At 27.9% G+C, this 16,122-nt stretch overlaps 2 protein-coding genes across 2 annotated transcripts; one reads left to right on the forward strand and one right to left on the reverse strand.

Annotated features, from left to right (window-relative positions):
• The first annotated feature begins 3,870 nt into the window (after positions 1–3,870).
• On the forward strand, positions 3,871–11,049 carry LOC113383256 (transforming growth factor beta-1-induced transcript 1 protein-like). The gene is made up of 5 exons (XM_026621504.1): positions 3,871–4,023; positions 9,912–9,968; positions 10,035–10,208; positions 10,457–10,687; positions 10,759–11,049. The coding sequence occupies exons 1-5, from the start codon at positions 4,021–4,023 to the stop codon at positions 10,834–10,836; spliced, it is 543 nt and encodes a 180-aa protein (XP_026477289.1). The 5' UTR covers positions 3,871–4,020; the 3' UTR covers positions 10,837–11,049.
• A 3,141-nt stretch (positions 11,050–14,190) lies between these two features.
• Positions 14,191–16,114, reverse strand: LOC113382880 (protein yellow-like). Its single transcript, XM_026621128.1, has 5 exons — positions 15,983–16,114; positions 15,755–15,910; positions 15,317–15,656; positions 14,827–15,208; positions 14,191–14,724 (listed from the first exon to the last, which is right to left on the reverse strand). Exons 1-5 carry the CDS (start codon positions 16,112–16,114, stop codon positions 14,445–14,447), a joined length of 1,290 nt encoding a protein of 429 aa, XP_026476913.1. The 3' UTR covers positions 14,191–14,444.
• Positions 16,115–16,122: the final 8 nt, after the last annotated feature.

The raw sequence follows: 16,122 nt of genomic DNA on the forward strand, positions 1-16,122 counted from the left end.
GACGTCACTTCGAAAAAAAGTAGAATAATTTTATGATTTTATTTATAAGTACTCTACTGATAATTTTTTATGATATATTATACAATGTTAAACCAAATATATCCTGATAAAAATAAAATTGCATTCGTATTTTATTAATTTTCGCCTTTTTCATTTGTTCATCGCGGTGAATTAATAAAAAAATATTTGAGCAGTTTTAGCAGAAAATTGTATTAGAATTAGATTTTTTTATAAATATAGACATTAGATGAAGAGTATATCAACTGTTGGAAAATTCTGTGCCTGGTACTGAATTACCATCAGGTTGGTCTTAAATATTCTGTGACCTAGAATCACGTCCATGTGCGTGACTTATATACATATTTTTTGGAAAAATGGGCCACTTAATCTATATATGAAATGCTATCTTTAAGGTCTTCTTTGTGAACTTCTGATAACTTAAATAGAACTCAAACAAAGGTGTGAAAGATATCATTAATCGATATCGTAATAATAAAGGTACTTTTAATTGTTCGGTTCTATAGTAAAATAAATTAACTATAATTATTGCTGGCTTTTGTGAAATAATTATTCCAAGAAATATTAAATTAATTATGATATGAAGGTTTTCTTATCATTTTTATTTTTTACATCATTAAGCGACGCACTTGATAAATCAACAATTTGTTACCAGAGGAATAAGACTCTTAGCCTGGATGTATGAAACAGAAAAGGTATGGGTGTAATTTTATAATAATTTTAGTCAAATATTTTTAAAAATTCCTTACAACCCTGAAACTATTTTCAATCAATCGATCACCATTTAATCAGCTCTATCTTTTCTGATATCTTTTTTTCTAATAAAACAAAAATCGTTATTGTTCATGCCGTGTGCAAAAACTCGGTTAAACTTTGATCTAATCACATCAAATTTATTTTTATCAAAACGGATCAATAACATGTTCCTTATCTGAATTATTACTGAATTGTTATAGTGTTCAAAACAATGATAAATATTTATGAGGATGTAATTTACCGACGAATTTTAATTGTCATATGTAATCCAGGAACTGAATGATGTAATAAAATGATAATATCGGGCTGTTTTAAAAGACAAATAATATATATTACGTATATATGTTCACCGATATATTTTCTTCTATATATTTTCAAGTGAAAATCGAGATCACTGCCGCTTGATATTAGACTGTCCGAGGTCGGTATGGAACTTGGAACCTTAGTTGCAAAGCCAAAGCTCTTACCACAAGACCACGGAACAGCCCAACTTGCATGATTTATATTAACTAAAAATTCTATGGTAAAATGTAATAAAAATCAATTATGATATATAATTATTATTACATTCTTCGAAAAATAATTGCATTTATCTAATATTTCAAGTGTTAATTTCCTTGATTAATTGAAAAAAAAACAGATGAGAAAATTTGATTTTAATAATTAACAAAAAATAGAAAAATGAAGAACTAACAATAAAAAAATTTACTTTATTTATTAAAAATTCGTACAACCGATGAAGTATACGACGAATTTCGTATATAATCATTTTATATGTTTATTTCTCGAAAAATAAATGTATGCAAGTAATCCTCTTAAGTGGAAATTTCCTCGATTATTTGAAAACTATCTTATCAATAATAATTTATAATTACGCAGAATAAATCAATTATGTCATACTTTGGGTGTTGTGTGCAAAATCTATAATAATTTCATAACATTGATATAGTAGATAATGTAATGATGACTTTTATAATCGAAATTTTGCGGTAATAAATTGTGGGGTCTTTATAATTGGAAATGACTCGACAAATTGGGCGTGGAGTAAGTATGGATATTTGAAAAAAATAAATTAATTCAAAATTAAATTCTTCTTAAAATATTTGCAGAAAAATCAAGTAATTTCTAATATTTTATTACAAAATTCTATATAATTTTTGCAGTAATATACTATGGGCATTTAATAAAAATATCAAGACATGTTTAAATAAACGACTTATTGAAACAGCATTATTCCAAATTTTTATATTTATTATTCCAAATTTTTATGAATTTACTTTAAACACACATACTTCTTCCAATTCTGATGTTAAACGATTCAAAATAGTTAAAATGCTATTGTCCAGTTGGATTTTCTTACGATTTTTCCAAATTTGAAAAAGAATAGAGTCCAAACCTCTAATAAGGAAAAATATGAAAGGTTTTGTTCTTTTTTAAGAACCTGGGTGGTGTAATTTTTATTGGAATAATATACAATAGAATCTCTCTAATCCAAATTCCAAATTTTATTGATCGACTAATTCCAAATTTTTATGATTTTTTACACACATATACTTTTATGAATTTTGGGGTTAAACGACTCATAATAGTTAAAACGCTATGGTCAAATCAGATTTTCTGCGAATTTCATAAATTTCTCATTTGGAAAGTTGAAGAAGAATAGAATCCAAACCTTTAGGTATAAGGAAAAAAGTAAAAGGATTTGTTCTCTCTAATCTGAATTTTGTTCTCTCTGATCTCTCTAATCCAAATTCCATTTTTTTATGATCAACTAATTCCAAATATTTATGATTTTTTTACACGCATATACATTTACAAATTTTGGGGTTAAACGATTCAGAATAGTTAAAACGATATTGTCAAGTCGGAGTTTTTTGCGAATTTCATAAATTTCTCCTTCGGGAAGTTGAAAAAGCTTAGAACCCAAACCTCTAGGTATAAGGATAAATGTTGAAAAAAGTAAGGAAACGTTTTGTTCTTCTTTAAGAAGCTGGATGGTGTAATTTTTGTTGGAATAATGTACAGTAGAATCTCTCTAATCCGGCACTTCTATAGACCGACACTCCAACAGTCCGACACCCTCGTGACCGAAGCTTGGAACAATTTTCCGGAAATTTTTGAAAATTTTTCCAATATCATAAATGTATTGAAAATTAGACTTCACTATGATCTTGTAATCTGAAACATTCCAGTAATCCGGCACCCGGGTTTTTATAGAGCCGGATTAGTGAAATTCTACTGTATTCCTAAAGTAGAAGAAGAAAAATTGAAAAATAGTGTATAGATGCACCATGTTTATAATACAGCCAACGCATCTAATCAACTCCAATTTAACAAAAACTCCTAATTAAATCACAAATTATATTTACATTATCCGATATTAAATTTCCGTTCCGCCTTAATAAATTTTCATTTGATAACATTCGAATTTTATAGCATTTTCGGGGAAATAAACATATAAAATGATTGTACGAACTAAATTCATCGTATATCACGGTTGTATGAATTTTAATAAATAAAGTGAATTTTTCTATTATTATTTCTTCATTTTTCTATTTTTTTTTAATTATTAAAATCAAATGTTCTCATCTGTTTTTTTTTCAATTAATCAAGGAAATTAACACTTGAAAGATTAGATAAATGCAATTATTTTTCGAAGAATGTAATAATAATTATATATCATAATTGATTTTTATTACATTTTACCATAGAATTTTTAGTTAATATAAATAATGCAAGTTTGGCTCTTCTGTGGCCTTGTGGTAAGAGCTTTGGCTTTGCAACTAAGGTTCCAAGTTCCATACCGACCTCGGACAGTCTAATATCAAGCAGTAGTGATCTTATAGCATGTGTGCAATAAACAAATTCTTGAAGCATTAAAATAATACATATGTGATAACTGACCTGGATGTTCGGCACGTCACCAGGGTGGGACGGTTGTTGTCCAAGTGTTTTGTACGATGGCATGAGTAATACTAATAACTCTTCGGCGCAGAATCAGATGTCCCCAAACTGCGTGGTTCGCGAGCGATAAAACTGGATAACTCACATGTCGGGAATCGCGTAAGCCGCCTTGCAAATTAGTTTCGCTGGAGCGCTACGGGCGAAAAGTTCATTAGCAATAATAATTAGAAAACGATTAATACCATTTATTGATACTTCTTTAATTTTAGTAATTTCAAGTTGTTACTTTGTTATTTATCAGTTTTGTTATCGAGTACCTACCTACTAATTTGTAGATTCACAATGGTAAGTCTTAATACTTTGCATTATTAAAATTTATTTATTTTATTTTTTGCTACATATATGCATATATATATATATATATATATATATACATATGTGTATATGTAGAATTTTGTATTAGTGGAACAAATTTTAATTATATAAATAAGAACACTATATTGAAATTTGATTCACTAATAATATTTTCCACTAATGATAACTTTAATACGTGATACTTATTACTTATTACTTTATATTATTAAAAAATTTTTTTATTATTTGCATATATGTATATGTAGAATTTTGTATTAATAGTGGAACGAATTTTAATTATATAAATAAGAACACTATATCAAAATTCGTTACACTAATAATATTTTAAACTAATGATAGTTTTAATAATTGATACTTAACTTAATACTTTATATTATTAAAATTTATTTTTTTTATTTTTTGCATATATGCATATATGTATATACATGTATATGTAGAATTTTGTATTAATAGTGGAACGAATCTGAATTATGTAAATAAGAACACTATATCAAAATTCGTTCCACTAATAATATTTTCCACTAATTAAATCTTCAATACTTGATACTTAACTTAAAACTATATATTATTAAAATTTATTTATTTTATTTTTTGCATATATGTATATGTAGAATTTTGTATTATTAGTGGAACGAATCTGAATTATGTAAGGCATATATTATTTTCGGATACTAGGGATCAAAATAAGATACTTTGCTGAAGAAACTATACCTCTAAAATGAATTCTGATGTCCCGTGCGTTGACCCAAAAATATGGGCATGGGTGAATGGGCTTTCCAAAGTTAGTGGGGGTCGGTCATACATTTGGACTAAATGGGTCAAAATGGAATTTTTCAAATTTCAACCCTTATTTTTGGGTCATTGCACGGGACATCAGAATTCATTTTAGAGGTATAGTTTCTTCAGCAAAGCATCTTATTTTGATCCCTGGTATCCGAAAATCATGTGTGCCTAAGTGACTTTTTTGGCGCATACTAATGTATATGTAGAATTTTATATTAATAGTTTTTTAAAAAATGTCCCAAGGACTACCATTGAGTTACCTACCAAAAAGAAATATATCAATTGTGTATAACAGATTACTATTCATTTTCGTATATCTTAATTTCAGTTTATAAATCCTACTCATGGATTTATTTTCAAACTTTAAATATCGATTCGTACATTTTAATTCAGTTTACTTTGCTGGCTTGATTTATAGAACAATATTCATTAATCGCTTAATTGTATAATAAAGTCAGCTATAAAGTTCAAATATATTTCAGCAACAATTTAAATTAAAGTAATAAACCATAAATAATTTATATATTGCATGTTCATAAAATTAAAATTAATTTTCCATTGTTCGAAAATATGCTCATAAATCTTCCTTATCGCAAATCTTCGTCATTTTACCATATGTTTAGCTAAGAACGATTAAAATCTGATAAATTTATGATTAATAGAATAAAGAATTAAAGGAATGAATACTTTATTTCCGTACTTAACATTTTATAAAATTTAGTCGTTGAACTATCTATACATATAGTTTAACGTCTAACTTTGAATTTGTACATATGATTTTTTAATGTTTTGAGGAGGGGTTTTTATTTGCTTATTTGAAATGAAAATATTAGTTAATTGAAATTGTAATAGTATTTAATATTACTGATTACAAATTAGAGAGTAAATTAATTAAATTGCCATTATAAGTTCTGATTTTTAGTAAAAATTATATATAGAACCAGGAACGTATGTGGATATAAAATCCTTCATAAACAAAATATAAAGCTATATATATAATTATTACTCATTTTTTATTTATATTGTTGATATAATGTTGTGACTGGATACAAATTGTCTTTTGTTTACGTGAAGTTAAAAGGTTAATAAAATTCATGATAAGTGGTCGTACTGATATTCATAAATGATACCATTTTTTGCGTCTTTTTATTTTATAATTTCAACAAGGACCCACGTTTTTTTAAATTTTATAATCATGAACAAATTGTTTGGATTTAGTTAAACTATAAATATAAATCTTGATCCGTGAGTAACAGACTGTTTTGAAATAATAATATTTACGTCGGATAAATACTATCATTTGATTACAAATTATATAAATACAAAGATATGACTCTTTTTACGATTAATGGCAAAAACAAAACCGTTAAGTATTCTTTTTATGGATATTCATATTATGGATATTAGTCAATATTGAATATAATTAACAATTCTCTAAAAGAGTGAATTAATTGCAGTATCTATGGTAAGTCTTCATTTTTATCAATCAAAGAGCACCAAAATTTTATTGCTACTTATTTTATTACAATACAGGAATTATCTTCTTTGCGTTGTTATATTTATATTTGCTTAATCAAGAATTAGTAATAATTCAAATTAAATTCGTTTTAGTAATTTCTTGGAACGTTGATTACACCATATTTTTGTTTGTAATTTTGTTTGTATTACACTGCTATTAATACAAGAAACTGGATATCTCACTTCTGTGTAGAAACATTAGATTTTAATAGGAAATTCTAAATATAAATCTAATTAGCAGTCTGTTAATAAAGATTACGGTGGCATATTTACATGAACGTTCAATCGGATATAGCACAGTGCAAAAGAATTAATAGAAACATAGTAAGAAATATTTTTCTAACAAAAAATTTAACTGAATTTAAAGATAAGTAGATGATTAACGTAATGGGTACAAGATTATTTCTGAAAGTTACTCATTTCAAATTCTTTTTTAAGTAATAATGATTTTGGAATTTGTGCTTCCTTAGATTATTATTTCATGCAAATTTGCCCACATGCATGCATGGTAGGCGAAAACTTGTAATAATAATAATAAACTGTATGCACGTTCACTGCAGCCTACATAATTATAAATATATTTATATATATATATATATATATTTATATAACTTCTAATTCATACACATATATATAGAAGGTAACCCAATGGACTACTTGGGACATTTTTTAAAAACTTTTTTGCAGTGATGCCAAAAAGGCTATTTTCACTTGGAAGCATATTTTTTATTTATATTGTCAATAAGACTTAGCCTTATTATGGGCTACACAAGTTCAAGTTTCTACACTCATCAGCCTGATGTCAAGCAGTAGTGATATCGGTTTCAACTTGAGAATATAGATAGCAATATGTTTTCAAATGAACAAACAAAATGGAAATAGACATTTCCCAACATTGCTGCACCCAATAAAAGAGTCATCATCAGTACTAGAATTTCTAATAATAAAATCATCAAATAGAGATAGGACAACAGGTTCAGTTGGCAACTAAAAAAGCCATTAAGAAGTCATCATAGTTGCTTATAGGACTCGTTTGAGATATTTTGATGTATTAGAGGTTTCTGAACATTTTGGCGTACCTTAGAAAAGATTGATGTATGTGTGTGTATGCATGCCATGTCAAAAAACATAATTTTCAAAAAAAACAATAACATTTGAAAAAAACATAATTTGCCTCTAATTTTTTTTAATAAGATTGCAGAGATCTCTCATACCAGAAGAATGGTCTGATTGAGATATAGCATGCATGAATCATACCAAGTAAATAATTAGATGAAAAAATTATATTAAAAATGATTTTGCAACCAGCAGCATATTTAAAAAATACCACGAAAATCATAATATAAATAACAAAAAAAAAATATATTAAATACCTCTTATCTGAAAGAAAACACGAATTTCGCAGTTCCTTCCTGTATTTATAATGAGCTGGCTTCTTCCATATATGCAGTCGTTTTGTTTGTGTATATTTTGTTGTAAAATTTTTGCGGTCGACCTTACACAAGTGCATATGTATTGCAAATGCGATAATGCCATTGAATTGAAACAACAAATCATATTGTGCAACTTCTTAATAAGAAATGAATCACGAATATGCGACGTTAGGCTCCAAAATTAAATGGAGGGGAAAACTGAAAAAAAACAAAGTTTGAGTAATAAACTTAATTATAAAATTTGTAAATGGATTATTATAAAATATTATAGGATTTTTCGTGGATCAGTGGTTAACCACTTTTGTCTTTCAACTAGGTTTCTGGTTCGATGGCCCCTCTTCGGAGAGCCTGTTGGCAAGTTGTAGTTCTTATTCATCCTCTTTCTTTCGTTTTTTTCTGTTTGTTCTTCGAGGACGTCTTTACTTAATAATGAAATTCATAAATGATGCCTATAAAGGCTTTCCCGTATAAAAACTTTTGTCTTTCAACTAAAATGTTTCTAGTTCGATAGCCCTACTTCAGACAGCTTGATGGCAAGCAGAAGTCCTTTTTCGTCCTCCTCCTTTTTCCACTAAAAATCCAAATCAGCTTTTTTCTTACAATTTTAATTTGACATTTCTAATAAAGTTCTCCTAATCAAGCTTTTTCAGAAGAACTTTTTCTTTTATATTGTTCCATTTAATTTTTGGAAAAATGAATGAGAGCGAATGACTGATATTTGTCCTCATTAATTTTTATGCTCACATTAATACTACTAATTATGATTTTTCTAAAAATAACATTCATTAATAAAAGAATGATAAGTTTGTATGATGACTAATAAGCTAATTTATGATACTACAGAAATTATCTCAAAACGGATTTTGTTCTGATATTGTAATGTTCTAGTTATTTGCTATAAACTAGTTTCCTGGCAGATTTGTATAAAATATAGATTAGCTGATAAAAAGTTGATCATTTCATTCATTACAATATTTACTTAATCAAAATTATCCAACAAACCATTATATTCCGTAATGAAAGTTATATATAAATATTAATATAGAGATAGATTGAGGAGACATCTTTTTTGAACAACTCGTTCATTGATTTAAAATTTGTCCATTTAATAACAATTTTGGTATTTACAATCACCTTAAATTTGTATATAATAGGGTTCATTATGATAGGTTTATTGGATGTGATAGCACTTTTACATCATATTTGAAAAATAAAATATTAACTATAAAATATTTTAAATATAAAATATTCAATACTCGTATGAAGTTTTTTTTTTAAAAATGACATGTTCGTCCGATCAACCAAAGATAGTCAAAACCTTTTGTTATTTTTTTTTTCAAATTATATTACAATCGTAGTAAACTAAATTAATTTTAATCAACAAAAAACAACTATGAACTGCACCATGCATATAGTGTGACCAAAATACATCCAAAATTTTCATTAATAACGATTATATAAATACAAACTTCTGGCAGAGCGGTAGTAATTAGACGAAAATGGTATGTGATGATTATTTTATAAGAATTTATGAAATTTTGGAAATATTTATGCTTTTTAGAACTTGATGATACTGACATGTCAATGATTTATAAAATGTGTCAGTTGAACTTATGTATTCAAAACAATACAGAAGTTCAAATGTTACATTTTATAATCCAACATTATTTTTTTTATTTTTACATTGATATTCCTGTAAATTTTAGTGAAAACGAAAGTGATTTTATTTAATAATATGTAAAAAATATATGTCACTATGAAGGTATTACTTGCATTTAACTGAAGGTTTTTCGGCAGAAGCTTTTTCTTCCAAATCCTGTACCCCAATATTTATTGTAATTTTAAAGGCGCAATTTTATTCCTAATTATCACATGCAACTTTTGTATTTCGAATAAACTCAGTTACGTATTTGCTATATATAAATAATATATATAAATTTATGCACAAACACGAATTTTATTACTTCTCACGACGCGTCACTTTGGAATTCGCAACGATCGTCTACGTTCACTGCATTTTAATTAGCAACAATAAATATAATGATAATATTTATTAATTAATTTATCGTAATATTTTGTTGATCAAAATATATTATTATTTATTTAATAATTTTTAATTTATAGTCTGCCACCGCACCTGCTATATCCTGCGACGCTTGTCATGAAGTAATACACGGAAAGGTGTGTAAAATGATTTAATAAAAAATAAGTATCTTTTTTAAATATTTTTTTAAATGTTTTGTTTAGATCGTTAGTGCACTTGGCAAGACTTGGCACCCGGAACACTTCAAATGTGATAAGTGCGATAAACCAATTCAAGGCGACACCTTCAACCACCATGAAAATAAACCATGGTGCCAAAGCTGTTATACAAAACATATGTTGAAATCTTGCCACGGATGTGGTAAACCTATTACAGAGGTAAATTTATCACTTTTTTCTAGTTTTTTAGCTCCTTAGCCGTTTCAGAGATTTCTGAACATTTAGGCATACCTCCAAAAAGTGGATGTTTGTCTGTGTGTGTGTTTATGTGTGGAGACAATGATTTCGGGCGCACGGATTATCCGATTTGAATGCAATTGATTTCTGCTGCATATTCTAATTATTTTTTATATATAATTGAATTAAGACGTTATTAAATTTTTTACTTACCTAATTTTTTTTCCCAGAAAGTGATCGTCGCAGCAGGCCACCATTGGCACGAGGAACATTTCGTTTGCGCCGCCTGCAAGAAACCCTTAAGCGGCCAATCCTTCTTCCAAAAGGACGGAGGAAACTACTGCGCCAAAGATTACCAGGATAAATTTGGGAGCAACTGCAGCGGCTGCAAGAAACCCATTGTGGATAGTGCCATCGTGGCCTTAGAAGGAAAATGGCATCAGGCTTGCTTCACTTGCTTGGTAAGGAAAATAGAAATAATTAAAATTAAATTATTTTTACTAGTATAATTACCTTTTCATTACCTTTTTAGAACTGCAAGAATCCAGTAACCGAGTCAACATTCCACGTTCGCGAAAATCGTCCATTGTGCACGAACTGTGCAAAGTAAATTAGAAGTCTTCTCAACAAACCAAATAACACCGAATCACAAAATATGAAAAAATTTATAAAAATGAAACTAACAAATTGATAAACAGTTTCCGTTTTTCTTTATCTCGTTACAAAAATGAAAATAGTTGAATATAGTTTTGTATAGTATTTTTAACACTTTCTATTATGGTCTTATTGCAAATGTATTTAAAATTTTGATCAAAATTTAATTTATATATATTTTATGACAGTGTGATGTAAATATACTTTTTATATAAAAACAGAGACGATATTTTATATTTTACACTAAACAACAGATCAGAAAAATTATTTTAGTACCACTTACAACCAAAAATTATATTTTGCTTATGCATTTCAATTATTATACCCATATATTATAATTTTCAATATTTTTTATATGCTACAGAACCAATATAAAAATTTATTTTTCTAAGTAATTTTATAATAAAAATTATGTACCCGCTGCTTTTATATAATTATAAACTATACGGTATTATAAATAGTATAATGTAATATATGTAATATTAAAATATTAGTAGTAAACTATAAAATAATTTAAATAAAGAAATTTGAAAATTCATTATCTTTTTGAAATTTAAATATAAATAAGTTAATTATTTTAACTATTTAATTTATAAATATGAAGAGACTATGATTAACAAGGAAAACAAAAACCACACGTTATTTTACAAAATGTTTTTACGAATTTAGTTTTTATTTTAAGAATATTTTTATAAACTTTTTTATGATTTATAATCATATCATATTTTATTAAATTAAAAAGTCTTTGATCTAATAATTAAAATGCTTCAATATATTTTAATTATATTTCACATACTTCATATAATTTACGGTTATAAACAAACAGGCATTTCTGAACGTAATATTATAAATTTTAGCAAAACGGAATTGCTCAACACTTTGGATGAAATTAATTTTATAAGTTTGCCACTAAAAGCGAGAAATGATATATGGGAAAAAGTTAAAGGTTTGATACTTAGATTTTTGCATTTATTCAACTGTCAGCATGATTTAGTAATTTTATATATAATTAAAAATTAGGTGGTCGAGACGTATTGGAATTATCAGAGGAGTTTATAAAAAAATGTGGGCCATTGTTGCCTTACATATCTGAGAGTGATTTGTATTTAATATCCACACGTGGACCTGAGTTTACGACAATTTTAGAAACCTTAGATTTTGATAGGAGAAAATTGGGAATTATTTCTTTTGCCATTGTGAATAGGTAACCAAATAAAGAATTCTTTGTATCAATATAAAAATATTATTACTATTAATTTATTATTTATGTAGCCACGGCAATATACAGAACAAATATAATATATTATCTAATGCATCGGCCATAAATGAATTGAAAAGTTTGCTGTGCGGATTTTCTTTGTATAATCTTGAAAATATATCACCTAAAGTGATTTTTAATCTAGAGAATGATGCTTTCAGCCGAGTCCATCATTGCAGTATTGAACAAAAACGAGTTAAGTATAATAATTAATATAAACTATGTCTAAGTGGCACTTTGCCTAGAGTCAAGAAACACGAACTTCCTAAATTGAGATTTAGCAACTATTACAAGTTTTAATGATTTTTTATAATTAAAACACTTTTCATGGGACTATAATATTTTAAGATGTTCATTACGTCTATAAACTTTATATTTCATCATAATAGTCATATAAAAAAACATCAAAAATCAAGTTGGGAAAAAACGGCCTGATCGATCTACTACACCAATAGCTCATCAGCACGATTTTCAACTGATATCTTTGGAATGACTTTACAATTTACCATTATTTTACAAAGTTACATTTTACCAGGCTCTCCTGGACGTGGCGATGAAGTCTTCCTGTTACGGTTTTCCTGGTGCCTGGAATGCCAACGTGACCCACCGCCTTGGCTTGCTTCTTTGCTCCCTAACTCCCATAGAAATGGAATCTTTAACTTTGGAAGCAATGGGTGGTATTGCTAATTACACCATCGATGAAATGCCACTTGAATTACTAGAAGATTTCTCAGAATCCCAGGCGAGTAATAAATTAATTTGAAATTACAAAACATGTCGTTGATTGTGATAAAAACAATCAAGAAACTCTTCACACTAATCTACTCTAGAATTAGAATTAATTTAGAATAATAATTAGGGTTAGAATTAATTTAGAATAATAATTGTGATATTACGTGGTGTTTTTTTTTTAATACAAAATATGCATAAGTTTATTATCTAACCCACCATTAAAATTACTAATTTAAAAACCCAGTTGAAAGTTCTTTTTTCTATCCAGTCGGTTCATTTATATGTTTATTTTTCTAAATTAATTAAAAATATTTATAATTATTAATAAATAAATTATGTTAGAATTTTCTCTCTGCTCTCAGGAAATGTTACAAAACCACAAAAATTAGTAATAGTTATATAAAAAAAGCTAGAGACAATAATCTTAAGAACAACATATTGAACAATTCATGGTAATATTATTGAAATATTATATTCTCAAACTATGTTATTGTTAAATTAATTTAAAGCAATAAATTATTGATTTTTTCAATTGCAGATCAATCATTTATCAGAAGCTGCTTTGGTGCAATATTATAAGAAGCTAGGTTATTTTACTGCAAAATCTGGCGTTGAAAATATTTATATAGAAAATATTTTATATATTTTAATTTTATACATAATATTATAATTAATTTTATATATATATATAAATATATATATATATATATATATATATATTTATTATTGAACATTTTATTCTGAGGCTATTTTTGAAGTTTCTGAAATACCTAACGCCATTAAAATATTAACAAGATATTTTATAATTATTTTAAAAAAGATTTATTTAAGTTTTACAACTTAGATTAGACAGATTATTACTAATACGAAAATACAAAGTATTTACAAATAACCTAATCTTCTTAATATAAAATTTACTCATCTAGGCTTTTCTAGAAACGCTAATATTGATTTTAGTATAAGATTACGTATTTATGTTAAAGTAGATGAACCTGATAAACATATATCTTACATACAGATAAGAATAAAAATAATTTAAAATAATAAAAATTACATGCAATTTACTAACATGTATATTATTAAATTTAAATTATATACACAAACAAAAATAATAGAAATAAATTAAAAATAAGGCTGAGGAGATAGAATGAGAAAATCAAGTTATATATACAAATGATAAATGGAAAATGATCAAAATACTGATAGAATGAGTATGTATCATATATATATATATATATATATATATATATATATACGAGTATATATATTCAAAGATTTGTGCAAAAGGTAATTTTTTATTATGTGTATTGTAATGTGGGCGCAAAAAGTTACCCGTCTATAAGGCACAAGTATGATATAAATCAATGGCAGTTGTCTTAAATTTTTTACTCATCGTGATATTTTTAAATAATTTAAAAAATATGAGTAGAATTTTTTATGTATAATTGATTTATCGAAAATTACCTTGAAATCAAACTTAGCTTTCAAATGTTGCAGTTCTGAACCATACCTTAAAATCTGAACCTTACCTTGAAATATATTCGCCGAACATGAATGCAATTTCAGAACTCAATTTACAAATATCTGGATGTGGAATTTGTGTCTCTTTTGTCCAAGTATTTTTCTCTATAGTGGTCCAATGTATTTAAATAACTCCATTGAGGAATTGGAGGTCCGGACTGAATTGCTTTTATTGGCATTCGGACGATTCGCAGGTTTGTTTCATGAGCAGAAACATTTCTTAAGAAGAACTTCTGGAAACGAGTTGTAAGGGCCCATAAGAACCCAGGATCCCTTTCTGGAAGACGGACGTCGGCCGTGAACTGGAGACGACTATTGTCAATGGCTAACAATCTGAAAAAAAAACAAATTAAGTTAATAATAATGATACATATTTTGCAAAAAATGTATCAACCTAATGCTTAATCAACTATCAAATTTTCTTTTCTCTGTTACCTCTGATGATTGCTATGCGGATTCCACAAGGCCAATGAAGTCTCAGTGGTTGTACTAAAGTAAACAGTATCATCATCATAATCAACAGCAATTCCCAAGCCCTGAGAGCTTTTTCTGCCCACCAATCGAACTTGCAATTCTCCGCCCAAAGGAACTGGGCCTGATCTAAGCACGGCAGTAGGTACAGCAAATAATCTATCAGACGCCAATGGTTGGAAGTATAAAGTTCCAGATTTAGGAGCAAATGCCAATCCTACAACTCCGTCCATAAGACTGAAGCTTTCGCCTTGGATTTCAACTGATGCATGATTTGGATCAGGGTACATGGATGGATGGATGACACGCCAGGAAAGGTCTCTGCCAGCATCGTAGACTATTAAACCTGGATAATAGATACATATTTATCAATTCATACAAAACTCAGCACTAGCAATGAACATACATTTTATAGCAGTTAAAAAAAATAAGAGTAAAAACGATCTATTATCACCTGGGGCTGCGGTATCGCTAATGTACGCAAACAGATCATCACAATGATTGGCAGGATCTGATGTAGTTTCATCCAAAATGATATTTGTAAGCAGAGATGAAGGACGAAGAACTTCACGTGGGAAAACAACGCTTCTGATGACAGTATCAGTAGCAGTGTCAAAAATTAGAATTTTAGGTGGACACATTCTCTGGAAATCATCTAGTGAATTAGTGACACCAGAATCCACAACCCATAGACGGTTACAAGAATCCAAACGGATCCTGTAAACTGATACTAGGCCTGTGCAATTTCCAAATTCGTCTCTGGCAGCACCGTGGAAAGACCAATCTGGATAAGCCTGTATATAAAAAACAATATTTATACGAAATAATAACTATCTAATAAAATCGACGTTATAGCAAAACCTAAATTTTCTATATTTTGTTTATTATTTACCTGCAAAACTGGGCTAGATCCCGGTGGAGTGTTCCGTGGAAATGTACTCAGCGTAGCGCCTACGCCCAGACGTAGCCGCGGCGTAGCTACAAACAAACGGTTCCAGCCGACCTCTAACCCTGTTGGAACTGTGTTTTCAGGTTTCAATTTGCTCATCTAAAAAATAATAGAATTGATAGTAAAATATACAATATTATTTATTTATCTACTATAATCTAATTAACTTACGGTGACATGATCCCAGGGTAAATTATATTCCAGAAAATTCCATTTGAAAAGAGTGTCTAAATTTGGAGCAACTTCTTGTAGCGATAACACTGATGGCACGATTGCTATTAGAGCCAAAATCGCCAAAGCCATTTTGGAAA

This window comes from Ctenocephalides felis, unplaced genomic scaffold, assembly GCF_003426905.1.
Source record: "Ctenocephalides felis isolate EL2017-DRISC unplaced genomic scaffold, ASM342690v1 CF-g0.4_SCAFFOLD_03570, whole genome shotgun sequence".
NCBI lineage: Eukaryota > Metazoa > Arthropoda > Insecta > Siphonaptera > Pulicidae > Ctenocephalides > Ctenocephalides felis.